This window comes from Camelus ferus, chromosome X (assembly GCF_009834535.1).
Source record: "Camelus ferus isolate YT-003-E chromosome X, BCGSAC_Cfer_1.0, whole genome shotgun sequence".
NCBI classification, from domain to species: Eukaryota; Metazoa; Chordata; class Mammalia; order Artiodactyla; family Camelidae; genus Camelus; species Camelus ferus.
The window spans coordinates 48,633,166-48,649,602 of record NC_045732.1 but is presented as its reverse complement, the minus strand read 5'-3'; the positions used below and the strand labels follow the sequence as shown (position 1 = coordinate 48,649,602).

General features: G+C 32.4%; 1 protein-coding gene across 1 annotated transcript in view; it reads right to left on the bottom strand.

The window, feature by feature from the left end:
• Positions 1 to 409: 409 nt before the first annotated feature.
• Positions 410 to 16,437, bottom strand: part of CHIC1 (cysteine rich hydrophobic domain 1) — a 36,517-nt gene continuing 20,489 nt past the window's right edge. The window contains exons 4-6 of the mRNA XM_032474861.1: positions 8,388 to 8,444; positions 8,069 to 8,128; positions 410 to 6,760 (exon numbers count right to left, since the gene is read on the bottom strand). Coding sequence (XP_032330752.1) covers positions 6,710 to 6,760; positions 8,069 to 8,128; positions 8,388 to 8,444 — 168 coding nt within the window. The 3' untranslated portion in view covers positions 410 to 6,709. The remainder of the gene's footprint in view (positions 6,761 to 8,068; positions 8,129 to 8,387; positions 8,445 to 16,437) is intronic.

Sequence of the window (16,437 nt, the reverse complement as noted above, 5' to 3'; positions counted from 1 at the left end):
ATTAACACTTGACTGTCTTATATAATTTGCTAACAAGAAGTCATAATTTTTGCCAAATAGCTTCACATTTCAACATTTCTTGAACTAAAACATTATGTTTAGTAAGGTAGAATTCCACTTGTACTTCACTTTTAATTTTATAGTTCACAAGTGGGCATGCAGGGTGAAAGCAATGTTATTTAGAAACAAATTCTTACTTAGCCAAATGCCAATCACTGGGCACAATCAAGGCCCCCCAAAGCCCATATATAGCATGAAATTACTTACAGGGTTAGACATAACACTAGCAAATGTGTGAAGGGGCAATATGCAAAATAAAAAACTTAAAAGGAATTCTTAATTACCTTATAATGATGAGAGCAGGGAAGGGAAGGAAGAAAGGAAGATGCACCAAAGAACACACAATTCGTTAACATAGATTTGCACTTTATTGTAATTTTGCATCCTGAGATAATAAAATTTAATATCTGACAAGTGAACAACGACAGAAGCAGCAGTGAAAGTTTCAGAGAGGCAGGTATCCTTCATTTTGGCACAGCTGTATATAGGTTGAGTTCTTCCAGGGGAGTCACTCCCGAACTCAAGGGAGAAAAATGAATGAATTCATTCCACAGGCTATATAACAATACAAGATGCATGAAAGTTCTCAGCTTAAATGGACATATCCACTTTTATCCTTTCCTGTTAAAACTGTCCCAAAAGGAATCCTCTGCCAACAAGTAGAAATCCTAGGCTTTTCAAACAGATGTTTTGATCAATGCCCACTTTCTAGCTACCAGGATTTCCAGTTTTTGCAGCCAAGATTCATATTTGTATGTGGTTAGTCCAAGAATGGCAAACTAGCCTTTAGATTATATAATTTCAAACATTTGTAGCTTGTTTCAAAGTCCAGGCATAAAACAATTTTACCCTATTTGCTTACCAGAAAAATTAAACATTAAGCAAATATGGATGCAAACAAAATAAGCAGGAATAAAAGGAACATTTGAGAAATTATTGCCTTGACTCATCACGTTAACTTTATACACAGAACTACTTTGAGAGTCAGAAGTTGATATTTACTCCAATGCTAGAACACGGCAGTATAACACTTTCCACATTTGTAATGTGTGTGTATGATTTACACATACACACCCAGACAAATTAGCTCAGTTATATCATCCTGAAACAGAAAAAAAAAAAAACAAAAAAAACTGAAGGCAAATTCTAACCTGAAGTTATACAGCCCAATCTAGTCAACACACACACACACACACATAATCTAGCACTTCATTATTTAGGGACTAGGTAAGCAACCTGTGGAGAACAAGTAATCTTAGTTCCTTTATAAAAGTGGCTCCCAACATTTTTACCATAAGGATTCCTTTATTATTTCTTCCCCATATTTTCAAGTATTTTATTTATTAAATTGAATGTAATAGGCTTTCTAATTTTAAAAAAATTAATCAAAATCATAACTGCCGTTCACAGTTTCTGATCAGTGTGTCATAGCCAGTGTTAAACAAAATCGAAAAAAAAATAAGCAAAATGTGTGACTATGTCTTAGTTGGCTTGTGCAATAGGAATACTATGGATCAATGTATGATTTCTAGTGTACTTTTTGAAATACTGAAAAAGGTTCAAGGATGCCCCCACCGCTATTGACATCTGCCCCAAGATGAAAACCATTGGTTTATATCCACCTGCTTTTCCTCCCTAAATCAAGTATTAACATAACACAATTACCCATGTTAACACGTACAGGATTAATAACAAAATTTACTATCCCCAAAATAGATTAACTGCAATACTCATTCTGTAGGGTTTGACTGAGAAAGAAAACATAACATAGACTTAAAGGACTCTATTTAGAAATTACAAAATTATGATATACAATATATCTTTCAGTCAACTTCAAAAGCACATTAATATATGAATAAAATCCTCAATTCCCCTGTGAGGTAGGTCCAGATTATTGTCCCCACTTCCACAATGAGGACATGAGGTACAGAGGAATTAAGCAGCAGAGCTAAGAATTAAACCAGAAGTGACTTGGGTTTGAATTCTATACCACTTTCCTTTCCATCTAATATTATCAATTTGTTCCAACAGAACTTTTTGAGGATTTGGAACTAAATAAGACACTGAAGCAGATATTGGATAGGATATGAAACTCTTTCACATCTACATCAAAATGAATCCTCTTGTATCTCCATTGTTGTCACAGCTATAATTTTTGCCCAGGTACCAACTACATATAGTCAGATTCCACATAGGTAAAACCCACAGATCTCAGTTCTGAGTTCCTAGGGAAATTACAATCATTCTTATCACCATGGAGGGGCTGAGGTCTAGCAGGCATCAGGCTTTTTGAGTCTGTGTGATACGAACAAACATTAGCCAGGAGCCAGTTAGCAAATCAAACTTTTACTGTGTGCAAGGCACTGTGAGAGTTTCCACCAAAGGTAGTAGATTTGAGAAAAACCATTCTGAGATTCTGTAGAGTAAAAATGTCCTAAGGATTTCTAGAATCACAGAATGTTATGTGACTTCTAATTTTCCATCCAGCTCTAGGTTCAACCCCATGATTTTACAGATGAAGAGACTGACATGCAATGTAATGTAATGTAATGACTCTCCTGGAGCACATTATTTTCTCATATAGTATGACTCTGACAAAGTCCACAGAAAATGGAACATATTCTCAGGCTGCCATCATAAAAATGAAAAGGCTGGCTCAGAATCAGGAAAGAGAAAGTAGGGGAAAGATAAGGAGATATAAACATGTATCTCCTTATCTTATATATATCTCCTTATATTCAGTCCACATACTACATGAACAGATATTATTAATAAAATCTATTCATTTTCTGTGGAAAATTTCCAAATGGTTCACCATTTAAAGAAACCAGAACAATTTCACAATTGTCGCATAATGGATTTTTTAAAGCAGAATTTTATAGGCATAGGAGGACCTAATTTCAATGAAAGTTTTGAGCATCTTATTATCAAATTAGCAAAAAGTACTTCCACTATGTGAAACTGCTCCAATTAAATGGGTGTACATAATTTCTATATGCTCTCAGGTCAATTTAGTCAATTCTAATGAAATACTGTTTGGAGGCTTTAGGTTCAAGGAGTGAGTTTTGATTTAAGAGGTGATTTATTTGTAAACAAGATTAAAATACTAATGATTTTTAAAGCTCCCTTACATTTGAAAAAAACCCTATGTTTGAAGGCTAACAAATGTTAAGGAACTTCACTCAAATTATGAAAAAATAAGAATAAATTTCATTAAAAATGGCAGAGTGCTAAATATTAATACAGTCTGATTAACTGATCAGACATTAGTGTTTATAGGTCATAATAGTATGAATAGTCTGTGCATTAAATACTTAAGCAGGTTTTGGTAGAGCTTCAAAGACCACTGTTCATCCAGAACCATGCTGAATTATATGTTTACTAGTATTAAAATTATACTAGTTTTGTAAGTGACTCATAGTCTTGTTCTGTAATATTTTGTCACTGATACACCACGATTGGAGGAAACCAAGGAAACAGATTTAAATAATAAATAGAAGAAATACAATATGCTAGTGAAATATTCTTATACTTAACTGAAAAGGATGGTTTTATTTATTATTATTTTTTTAATGGAGGTACTGGGGATTGAACCAGTACTTTGTGCATGGTAAACATGCGCTCTACCACTGAGATACACCCTCCCCTGAAAAGGATAGTTTTAAATCTAATGATTTACCAATTCATTCATTCTGTTTCCTTCAACATAAAATGTTATCTTTATTCAAAGAAGACAAGGCACTTCTCCATCTACTTCTAACATTTGACTACAAGGGTCTCTTTCTTACATTAACATAAGGAGTAGAAGGGAACAAAGTAGCTGAAAAAGGTTAGAGCTTCTTTCACTTTATACTTATGGGGGTGGAGATGCATAAAGGAAAGTTAGAGCAGGAACAGTTGTAACTTGTAACCTCAAAACTTTGTAAGATTTATATACTTTGGCAGGTACATGTTATTTTCTCTGGAAACAACCACAGCAGGTTTCATAAAGAAATATTATGCAACAAAGAAATTCAAAATTAGTTTCTTCAATCTAAAAACAACTGTCACAAAAGTATTTTATTAACTTGATGGAAATGTCCAAGTATGTTCTATCCTGAGGATATAAGAGAAAAAGGGTCAATGGGGGAGGAATTAATGCCCACAGTGTACTCTGTCATTTCAGCATTCACTGCTGCCAATACCACTGAAAAGGAAACAACCCCCCCCAAAACACTCCAAAACCCAACTGGTAATCAGTCCCCTCCAAAGGAAAATAGTTTGAAAAAGCAGTCATAGAAGACAGAAAAAAAGAAAATAGGGTATATTCTGAGTGGTTCAAGAAAATGAGTCAACCAGCATAATGAACAATACAATAAATGTAAGAGCCATTAGAGCAGATTTTAAAATTAAGTTTACACATGCTAGTAAATGGTTTTTATGATAAATACTACTGTAATTTGAATTATATACTCTGTCACCTCCATATGCACTCTATTCCTGTCTCAATATTTGTTTTATGGAAACAGTTCACTTCCTGCTGTTTTTTGAGCAAAACCAGTGTGATTTATACATGGCAGAAAAAGTTACTATGACCATCACATGGCCAAATTCTAAATTTACAGGAAAAAAATGAAATTTTAAGGGTTGACACTTAAAAGTAATTATTCTATCAGTGATAATTAGAAATTTTGTATTATGCTGGAAATTAATTTTGGTATTAAACTGTCACAGTTTGAAGCATAAACCTGATGATACTAGCTGGAACATAAACCATGGATATAATTTTTCCCTGACCTCAGCTATAAAACAAGACTTTTGGTATGCATTTTCAGAGGTTTCCACTTTGTCTATAAAAATACACCTTCGATTTTGCAGCAGACAGACAAATGATATTTGCAGGCACACACAGTATATTAAAAGTTAGAGATTCTGGGTGGCATGAGGGTAATGGGCTTCTACAGAGGGAAGTGGAAAAGTGTGCGTGCAAACAATTATAGTCACATATCAAATAGTGTCTCTTTTTTTCCCCTCTTCTTTTACTGGTCCAGGACTATGGATACATTTTAAAAGTGGCTTTAAAAGGCTTGGCCTCGTATGAAGAAATGATTGTTCTCGTCATTGGGATGAATGTTTGCCTAAAAAAGTTTACTAAAGGCATTAAGATGATAAAGTATTATTCCGTCCCAGATACTTTTAATTTATTTTTAGCACTAGGAATTACAAATAATGCCTATGTAAAGGCAAAATTTGCAGTTGAATTAATGCAATGTAAAGCTTTCATTATGTTAAAAATTCAAATTCTAGAAGAATTAGTGTGGTGCTCTCACTCATAATAATGTGAAGAGAAAGAGAGAAATATGCACATACCAGTGAAAAGGCTACATGTGTGGCTAATTTATAAACTAAAATACTTCCATCTAAACACTTGTCTTTCCTCGTTAATAACATCCAAATGTTCAAAAAGGATCCTCAAAAAGAGGATTAAGAATATTTTATCAATTATGAATCAGCCACTAAATAGTCTTTAGGTACAGCTTTTCAATGAGCTCTCCCTCTTTCTAAAAGTATAATATCTTAACACCAACAATGGGTTACAAGTGGCTTTTATGGGGGTCTAGACACTTCCTAAGACATCTGAAATCTTGAAACACTCCTTACAGGTCATAATTCTGTATATTTCCAAATGAGGGAAAGGATACATAAAGGGAAAGAAACGAAGAGAGTGAGGCTGTGAAATGCATCAGAAGAGTCACATGAATTCTTTCGGGGGTGGGAAGGGAGGACAAAATGGGATTTATTGAATTAAGTGGAAAAAAATAAGGTTCTTGGTTTCAGGTGCAATGCAGACTATCTCAGACAGTGATTTCAGTTTTAATCCCACTCATTGCAAAGGGCAGCCCTGCCCACACCTGAAATTTTTAACATACTTACTATGGCTTTGCCATAAAACAGTATGTTAACAGTCTATACATTCAAAAGGATGCTTGCAAACTTCATTCGTATTAAAATCTACGCAGAATTGTTGGCAAAACAGTAAGAGTAACATTACATTCTGTAAACCACGGCATATCACGTTTTACATATGCGAATAGACAATATTTACAAGTCTTTAGGAGTTTAAATATTTTATCCACTGACATAAGTGATAATTTAGCAAAGTGCAGGACAAAACCAGTGCTACTAATTGCATGTCCTTTAAAAGCAGGTAAGGGTAAAATCATTTCTAAAAGCTACCAAAAGCTTATTTACGTATGTCTAGTACAGGATTACAGAGCATTAAGTAGCCTAGAAAAATGATGCATATTTAGAAACAGTGAGTATGAAAATTATAAGGCAGCATGCTCAGAACATGTTTTTGTTTTTTAAACACCAGCACTGATGTTTTATTTTTAGTGGCAACTATATATATATACATATACATATATGTATGTGTGTGTATTTATTTAAAAATTGACAGTGCAAAACACAAGCCTCATTTAACAACAACAAAAAAAGATGTGCAAAATTTCTTCTTAAACCAACACAAATAAAAGTGTGAGGAGAATATTCTACCATTATAAAGAATAAGTTGAACACAGCAAAGGAGACCATCTTCATTCCAAAATCATCTACAAGGCACTAAGGGTAGGAAATGACAGGTAATACAGAAGTGACTGAATAAAATTCCTCAGTCAGGTCGGAATATGGGATATTTTGGTAAAAATTCTATTAGTATTACCTGTAAAATAAAAACAAACAAGAATATATTGACAAAATAATTTTCATTTACTATAACTTATATATAACCCAGAAAATCTATAATCATTTTTCACATGACTATATTTTGGTCCTGTACTATAAAGCAAGTGAAATATATAAAACAGTTATAATAAGAACTTACCACAAGTTATCATTAGATTGGCAAATAAACTGGAAAACATAATACCTACTGTAGCTAATAGTTTTTATTACCTGATTTACAATAATTATTTGTTTAGGTGCAGAAAAGCAAACCCCATTATATTTTAATGTTACTTCTCACCTTCCCTCCACCCCACATTTTTTTTAGCAAAGTGGAAGGGATTAAAACTGGACTATACAGATTAGAAAAAAATACTTATATATATATATATTATATATTACATCTATACCTTTTCAATTAAAGCAGCTGATATTGGTTGAGTATTACCATCTTTTAGAAGTTTTTTGTAAAAAATAATAAAGTACCCAAATGGATTGATTAAAATTAAAATATTGTAATTAAAAAAGGTTTAGAAGTATAATAATAAAAACCTAAGGTTTTTATGAATTTATATAAATTTATAATGTTTATATAAAGTTTTAATCTTTAGAGGATTTTAGACTTGTGATCATTTGCACATTTTTTCCCAAAACTATTCAAAGTAGAGAAAGACACCATCATAATCCTTATTTATGAAATGGAAATGGAATGTTTACTATTAAATATATACTACATGTCAGCAACTTAAAGCTTGGATAAATTTCATATTTTTTTGATTTAGTGATCCTGAATTTGTCACATTGGCTATATGTGAATTTATGATTAAGATTGCATAGCTTTCAGTAAAAAAAAAATTAGACTATAGTTTCTTCACTGAAAGTTAAATATCAGCTAAAAAAAAAAAAGCCAGGAATATGAATACACAATTCAGAAGTCAATTCCTATTTTATGTAAAATTTTGACAAGATTACATTTAGAAATACTTTATTCAACAGCAGCTGTGCCCATCACCATAAGCAATGGTTTGCACGGGTGTTGAAAGAAGATTAAGGTTGTACAATGTTTTCATCTGAGCATACTAGCTAAGATTTTTCTAAGATCTAAATAACTGTTAGCTTGCAAGCTATTTTATGTTGGCTACAAATTTAAAGAAAGTGGAGGGAAACCTCTATGTTCCAAATGATAAAAGTTCAGGCTGAGGAGAAAGTAGGTAGAAAAAAGATTTGACAAGTGATAAATACAGTAAAATGTAATACTTAGGATGGAATCCAAAAAAGATATAATTAAAAACAACTGCATACTTACATACTCCATCATATTGCTAGTTTCACATTTCCTTTTAGTCAACTTCCAGTGCAAAGCAAGCTATAAAAATACAGCTTGTTGAGAATTTTGATATCAATTTATACTAATTATTACCTACACATTTCAATAAATCACTGAACAACATCCTGAGAATAAGATATAAAACACAGCATTTAAAAATACTTTTTAAAGAGTATACATTAAAAATTGAGTATTAGTTCTCTAATCCATGCTTCTGTAGCCTGAAAAATTCCCATTTTTTTTCAATTTAATAATGTAAATATATAAATGGGACACTTATTTGCTTAAACTTTCTTACCTTGTGATATAATCTGTTATTTTCCCATTCTAATAACTTCTGAATTGATCTTCTGGTCTAAAAGAAAGAATCGATACTTTGTTATAAGATGACTGGAAGAGTTTTGTAAACTATGAGCATCTGTATTTGTCTGCTTACCTGTAAGATTCCATTTTTTTCTCCTCTTGTTCTTCTTTTCAAAATGAAATATGTACAAATCACTCTGTGTTGTGAGTCCACTCACTGGACTATTATGAAAACATTGCCAGTATTGCTAGTAGTCCATTTATGAACCTAACCTAGATTTTCATATACCTTTTCACAGGGTTACTTTTTCAATACACATGTAAAATGCCAAGCTAATCTGGTTACTCATAAAAAGTTTTCCTATCAGAGCTCTTAGCACAATGCCTGAAAAATAGTCAGGGTCTACAGGTTGAATAAAGCAAGCCACCATACAACAGACTTTCCACTGAAAGAACATATTAAAAGCAGCCAGTCAGAAAACTTGTATTTAAAGGAAAAAAATATAAACAAGAGAAGGAACACTGTAATAAACAGGATAATAGAGACTGAGTTTCTCCATTTGGAGTGCATGTATTTTGCAAGGAGTAAGAAAAGTTTGCAGAATCTTCAAGAGTATTAAAATTAAAGATTGTTAGGTATTTTTGACTCTTAATGGAAGAGATTTATAAGGTTTCTTATAAAAAAGACTAGTAGGCATTGTTAAGTTTTAAAGCTACTCCTTACAATTAAATGATTTACAACCAGACTGTATCAGAAATGATTTCCAAAGTACCAACATAAGAAACTATTAAACCTGTTCAACTGTGTAAGTTAACAATCAATGGCAATTATATTCAGCTCATTTACAGTGGGCCTGATCAGCAACCATGCTGGCTATGAAAAAGATTGTATCATGACCAAGTGGAATTTATCCCAGGAACACAAAAACAAAATAATATAATACATTATATTAATAGACCAAAGGACAACAACCATATGATCATCTTTATAGATTTAGAAAAAGCATTGGACAAAATACAATACTCATTCATGATAAAAATCCTAAAAAAACTATAAATAAGAGAGAACTTCCTCAACCTGATAAAGGGTATCTATAAAAAACCTACAGCTAACATCACACTAAATGGAGAGAAACTAAACGTTTTCATCCTAAGATTAGGAACAAGACAAGGATGTCTCCTCCCATTACTTTTATTCAACATTGTACTGGATGTTATAGCCAGGGCAATTAGACAAAAATAATAAATAAAAGGCATCTAGATTGGAAAAGAAAAAGTGAAACTATCTTCATCTGCAGACAACATGATCTTGTTTAGAGAAAACCCTAAGGAATCCATTAAAACACTACTAGAACTAATAAATAAATTCAGCAAGTTTGCAAGAAACAAGATTGCAGTAGGTAGAATTCTGGTCCATATGATCGTCATTTCCTGGTGTTACACCTGTGACTATGTTATATTATACTGCAAATATACTTTGCATTATTTTGCAGGTGTAATTAAAGTTACTAATTATTTGGTTTTTAAATAGGGAGATTATTCTAGATTATTTTGGCATAAATGATGTAATCCCATGAGCTCTTAAAAGCAGGGAATTTTTTTCTGGCTGACGGGAGGATAGTCAGAAGGGTTTGAAACACAAGAAGGACTCAAATCACCATTGCTGGCTTTAAGATGGAAAGGTCTACATAGAAAATATAAGGAGGAAATGATTTCTGCTGAAAGCTGAATGAGTTTGGGAGTAAATTCTTTCTGACAATATCCAGAAAGGAATGCAGCTCTGCCAGCACCTTGATTTTGGCCTTGTGAGATCTTAATTAGAGAATCCAATGGAGCCACACCATGCCCAGACTTCTGACTGTGAAATAATAAAAGGGTGTTAAGTCATTAAGTTTGTGAACATTTGTCACACTAGATACAAAAGTAAATACAAGGATCAATATATAAAAATCAATTGTATTTCTATACACTAGCAATAAACAATCTGAAAATAGGAGTAAAAGACCAATTCCATTCACAATAGGTTTAAGAATAAAATATTTAGGAATAAATTTAATAAAAGTATAAGATGTATAAATCAGAAACAAAAAAATTGCTAAAATAAAGAAAGACAGTAAATAAATGGAAAATATCCCATATTCATGAGTTGGAAAACTCATGTAATAGCATTTACAACAAACGGTGCTGGGAAAGTTGGATATCCTACAGAAAAATGATGAATTCAGACTCCTATCTCATGCCACGCACAAAAATTAACCCCAAATGGACCAAAGACCTAATCATAAGAAGTGAAACTGTAACATAACTAGAAGAAAACACTGGAGTGTACATCTTTGTGATCTTGAGTTAAGCAAAGCCCTCTTAAATATTATTCAAAAGGCATAAGCAAGAAAATTTTAAGTCATAAATTTGACATAATCAAATTAAAAGCTTTTGTGTGTCAAAGATACCATCAAGATAGTAAGAGCCCATCTAGAATGGCTATGTGAGGACCTCAGGGAAATCTCTTCCCTGGAGAGACAACTATCAAGCTGATCAATATTAGCAAGTGCAATCATTCAAATGTTCTAGATCAAAGGGTTTAATACAGATTGAGAAGTATTTATTCAACAAAATCTATGGAAAATAGGTTAAAACAGTAGGAAGCTTTGATACTAGAGCGAGACACTACACCCATATCCACAGCCCTGCCCTGTGGAAGACAAAAAGACAGTGTGAAAAGATAGAGGAAGCATCAGAACCATACTCGGAAATGGCAAAGATGTTGAAATGATCAGACTGGGAATTAACAAGACAAAGATAAATATACTACATGCTCTAATGAAAAAAGTGGGTAACATGAAAGAACAGATGGATAATGTCAGCAGAGTGATGGAAACTGTAAGAAAAAAACAAAAGGAAATGGTAGAAAGCCAAAAGATCATAACAGAACTGAAGAATGCCTTTGGTGGGCTCATCAACGACTGGGCATGGCTGAGGAAAACAATGAAGCTTGAAGATGTAGCAGCAGAAATTTCCAAAACTAAAAAATAAGAAGAAAAATAAAAAAGAACACAATACCCAAGAACTATGGGCCAATTACAAAAGGGGCAACAGATCCATAATAGAAATATTAGAAAGTAAAGACAGAAAGGAGCAGAGAAATTATTTAAATCAATAATGACAATAGAATTTCTCCAAATTACTGAAAGGTATCAAACCATAGACTGAAAAAGTTCAGAGAATACAAAGCTGGGTAAATATCCCTAAATCTACACCTGGTAATCTCATATTTAAACTGCAGAAAATCAAGGAAAAATCTTGAAAGAAGCCAAGGGTAAAAATACTTCACATATAAAGGAGTAAGGATAAGAGTTACATCAGACATCTCTTTAAAAACTATGCAAGCCAAGAAAAGAGTGGAATGAAATATTTAAATTGTTAAAACAAAAATACTACTAATCTGGAATTCCATACCAGCAAAATTGTCCCTCAAAGATGAAAGAGAAATAAAGACTTTCTCATACAAAAAAATTAAGGGAATTTGTCACCAGTAGACCTGCCTTACAGGAAATGTTAAATTCTAATTTAGAGAGAAGGAAAATGCTACAGGTAAGAAACTTAGATCTAAATAAAGGAAGAGTGTTAGAGAAATAATAAATGAAGGTAAAATAAAATCTTTTATTTCTCCCATTCTCAATTGGTCTAACAGGCAATAGTTTGTTCAAAATAATAATTATGTATTCAATGATTATAGCTTTTAGATAAGTAAAATGAATGACAGCAATATTGTAAGGAATGAGAGGGAAGAATTGGGAATATTCTGTAATAAGCTAATTGTTCCACCTGGGAAATGGTACTGTATTATCTGAAAGTGGACCTGGATTGGTTGCATATGTATATGTATATATTACAAGCTCATTTTAGTGAGCAACCACTAAAAAAATTAAAATGTAGGATTACTGATATACTAAGGGAGGATAGAACATGGTATCATACAAAAATACTTAATTAAAACCAGAGAAGGCAGAAAAAGACTGGAAGACAGAGATAGGAACAAAGAACAAGAGCAATGAATAGAAAACAGTAACAAATATGGTAAATATTAATCCAATTATATCAATAATCACTTCAAATATCAATGGGATCAACACATCAATTAAAGATAGATTGTCAGAGTAGATAAAAAAATAAGACTCAACTATGTGCTATGTACAAGAAACCCACTTTAAATATAAAGATATAAACTAGAGACTAAAAGTAAAAGGATGTAGAAAGATATACCACAGTAAAACTAATTAAAGGGAAGCTGGAGTCACTTTAGTAATTTTAGACTAAGCAGACTTTAGAGTAAGGAAAATTATCAGTCATAAAGAGAAGTATTACATAATGATAAAGGGTCAATTTTCCAAGACATAACAATTTTTAATGTGTATATGCCTAATAAAAAGAGCATCAAACTATGTGAGGCAAAAACTAATAGAACTGCAAGGAGAAATAGAGGAGTCCACTATTACAGTTGGAGACTTCAACAGCCCTCCATCAGAAATGGACAGATCAAGCAGGCAGAAAGTCAATAAGGACATAGCTGAACTCAACAGCAGCAGTGATCAACTGGATATAATTGACCTCTACAGACTACTTTATCTAACAATAGCAAATGACACATGATTCTCTAGCTGATAGGGGACATACACCAATGCAGACCACATTCTGGGTCATAAAACACATCTTAACAAATTTCAAAGAACAGAAACCATACAATGTATGCTCTCAGACCACAATGGAATTAAACTAGAAATCAACAACAGAAAGATAGCTGGAAAATTCCAAAACACTTGGAGATTAAACAGCACACTCCTAAAAAACACATGGGTCAGGAAGAAATCTCAAGAGAAATCTTTAAATATTTTGAACTAAATGAAAATGAAAACAAAACTTAAAATTTGTGGGATGCAGTAAAAGCAATGCTTAGAGGGAAATCTGTAGCACTGAATGTAGTAGAAAAGAAGAAATAACTTAATCATATAAGCTTACACCTTAGGGGGTAAAAAGAGCTAATCAAATCAAGATAAGAAGAAAAAAATAATAAAAATTAGAGCAGAAATGAATGAAACTGATAATAGGACTTCAACAGAGAAAATCAACAAAATAAATAATTGGTTCTTTGAAAAGATCAGTGAAATTAATAAATCTCTAGCCAGGCTAACTGAAAAAAGAAACAAGACAAAAAAGTTACGAAGTTTCAGAAATAAGGATTATCCTTATGGAGGCCACAGACTTTAAAAGGATAATAAAGGAATATTATTAACATCTCTACACCCATGAATTTGATAATCTAGATGAAATGGACTGACTGTGTGAAAGACACTGTCTGCTAAAACTCACACAGGGAGAAATAGATAATCTGAATAGGCCTATATCTGTTAAAGAAATTGAGTCAATAATTAATAACTTCCCTAAAGAGAAAGTACCATGCCCAGATGGGTTCAAACATTTAAGGAGGAAATTACACCAGTTCTCTACAATCTCTTCCAGAAAACAGAAATAGAGGGAATATTTCCTAATTTATTCTATAAGGCCAGTATTACCCTAATACAAAAAACAGACAAAGGTATTATATGAAAGGAAAACTGCAGATCAATATTTCTCATGAATATAGATACAAAACCTTGTACAAAACATTAGTAAAGAAATACAACAAGGTATACACTACAATAAGTAGGATTTATCCCAGGTATGCAAATCTGGTTCATCATTGGAAAATCAATTAATATGTAAGCCATCACATTAACAGGCTGAAAAAGAAAAATCACATAATCACATCAATAGATGCAGAAAAAATATTTGACAAAATCCAACACCATTTATGACAAAAACTGTCAGCAAACTAGGACTAGAGGAACTTTTTCAAGTTGATAAAGAACATCTTATAAAAAATCTACATGTACCATCATACTTGATGGTGAGAAACTCAGTCTGCCCACTAAGATCAGAAACAAGGCAAAGGTATTCCCTTGATTCACCACTACTTTTCAACATCATTCTGGAAGTCCTAGATAATTCAATAAGAAAAGAAAAGATATCCATATTGAGAAAGAAGAAATAAAATTTACTTCATAGATGACATGATTATGTAGAAAATCCAAAATCAACAAAACTCCTTAAATTAATAAGCAATTATAGGAAAGTTGCAGGATACAAGGTTAAAATACCAAAGTACATTGCTATACATAATGATAGTTTGGTATACATAGTGGATACAAGTCATTACACATTTGTCAAAATCAACAGGACATATAACATGAAGAGTGAACTCTAACATAAACTATGGACTTTAGTTAATAATGTGTCAATATTGGTTTATCAGTTTCAACAACTGTACTTCAATAGAGAAAGATGTTAATAGGGAAAATTGGGGGTTGAGTAAGGGGGATATATGGGAGCTTTTTTCTCATTTTTTTCTGTAAACCTAAAATTGCTCAAAATATAGTCTACTAATTAAAATGTTACATAAAAAAAGTAAAGATGAAATGACATTATTCTTAGATAAAAACTGAGAGGATCTACCATCTGCAGACCCACCATACAATAAATACTACGGGAAATTCTTCAGGCTGAAACTAAGGGACACCAGATATTAATTTGAGTCCACACATAGAAAAAAAGGAAAACTCTAAGAAGTTCAATGAATTCCAAGTAGTATAAACTCAAAGAGACCCATACTGAGAGAAACTATATTCAAACTTTTGAAAGCCAAAAACAGAGAGAAATCTTGAAAGCAACAATAGAGAAGCAACTTGTTATGTAAAGAGATTCTCAATAAGATTAACAGGCAGAGATTAATAGAAACCAAGAGGTCCAGAAGCAGTGGCATGACACAGTTAAAGTGTTGAAAGAAAAAAAAAAAAAACCTGTCGTCCAAGAATTCTATATTTGGCAAAACTATCCTTTTAAAAAAAGGAGAAATTAAGACATTCCTAGATAACACTGAGGGAGTTCAGTATTAGAACTGCCTGTAAGAAATGCTAAAAAGTGTACTTCAGGCTGAAATAAAAGAACGCTGGACAATAACTGAAGCTATATGGTGAAATAAAGAACACTAGCAAAAGTAACTGCATAAATAAATATGAAGGCTAGTATTGTGTTTTGGTTCTGGAACTTGTGTTTTCTTCCTATATGATTTACAAGACAAATGTATAGAATGATAATTATGAATCTACATTAATGGATATAATATATAAGATGTAATTTGTGATAAAAGCATATATGGGGAGGTATGTAGATGTATATGAGCAGAATTTGTATACTATTGAAGCTAAAGTGGTATTAATTCAAACTAGTGTGTAACAAGTTTAAGATATTAATTATAATCCCCAGGGCAACAACTAAGAAAATAACTAAAAAAATACAAAAAAGGAAATGAGAAGGCATATGGTGCACTATAAAAATCAATTAAATATAAAATAAGGAAGCAAAAAAGTGAGTAAAAAAAGGTATGACACATGGAAAACAAAAGGCAAAATGGCAGAAGTCCTTCCTTATCCATTACAGATGGAATTATGCTCCCCCCAAATTCATATATTGAAGTGTCACAACCAACAGTACCTCAGAATGGGACTATATTTGGAGATACGGCTTTTAAAGTGGTAATTAAGCTAAATGAGATAATTAGGGTGAGCCCTAATCCAATATGACTGGTGTCCTTATAGGAAAAGATCAGGACATAGACACGTAAAGAGGGAAGGCCAGGTGAAGACCCAGGGAGAAAACGGCCATCTACAAGCCAAGGAGAGAAGCCTCAGGAAAAAAAATCAACTTTCCCAACACCTTGACCTCAAACTCCAGAACTGTTAGGAAATAAATTTCTGTTGTCTAAGCCACCTAGTCTGGGGTACTTTATTAATCACTATAAATACAAATAAATTAAACTCTCAATTAAAAGGGAGAGATTAGCAGAATGGATTTAAAAACATGATCCATGAGTTTACATGAGATTCAATTTAGATTCAAAGACAGAAATAGGTTGAAAGGAAAAGGATAGAAAAAGATTTTCTATGTAAATA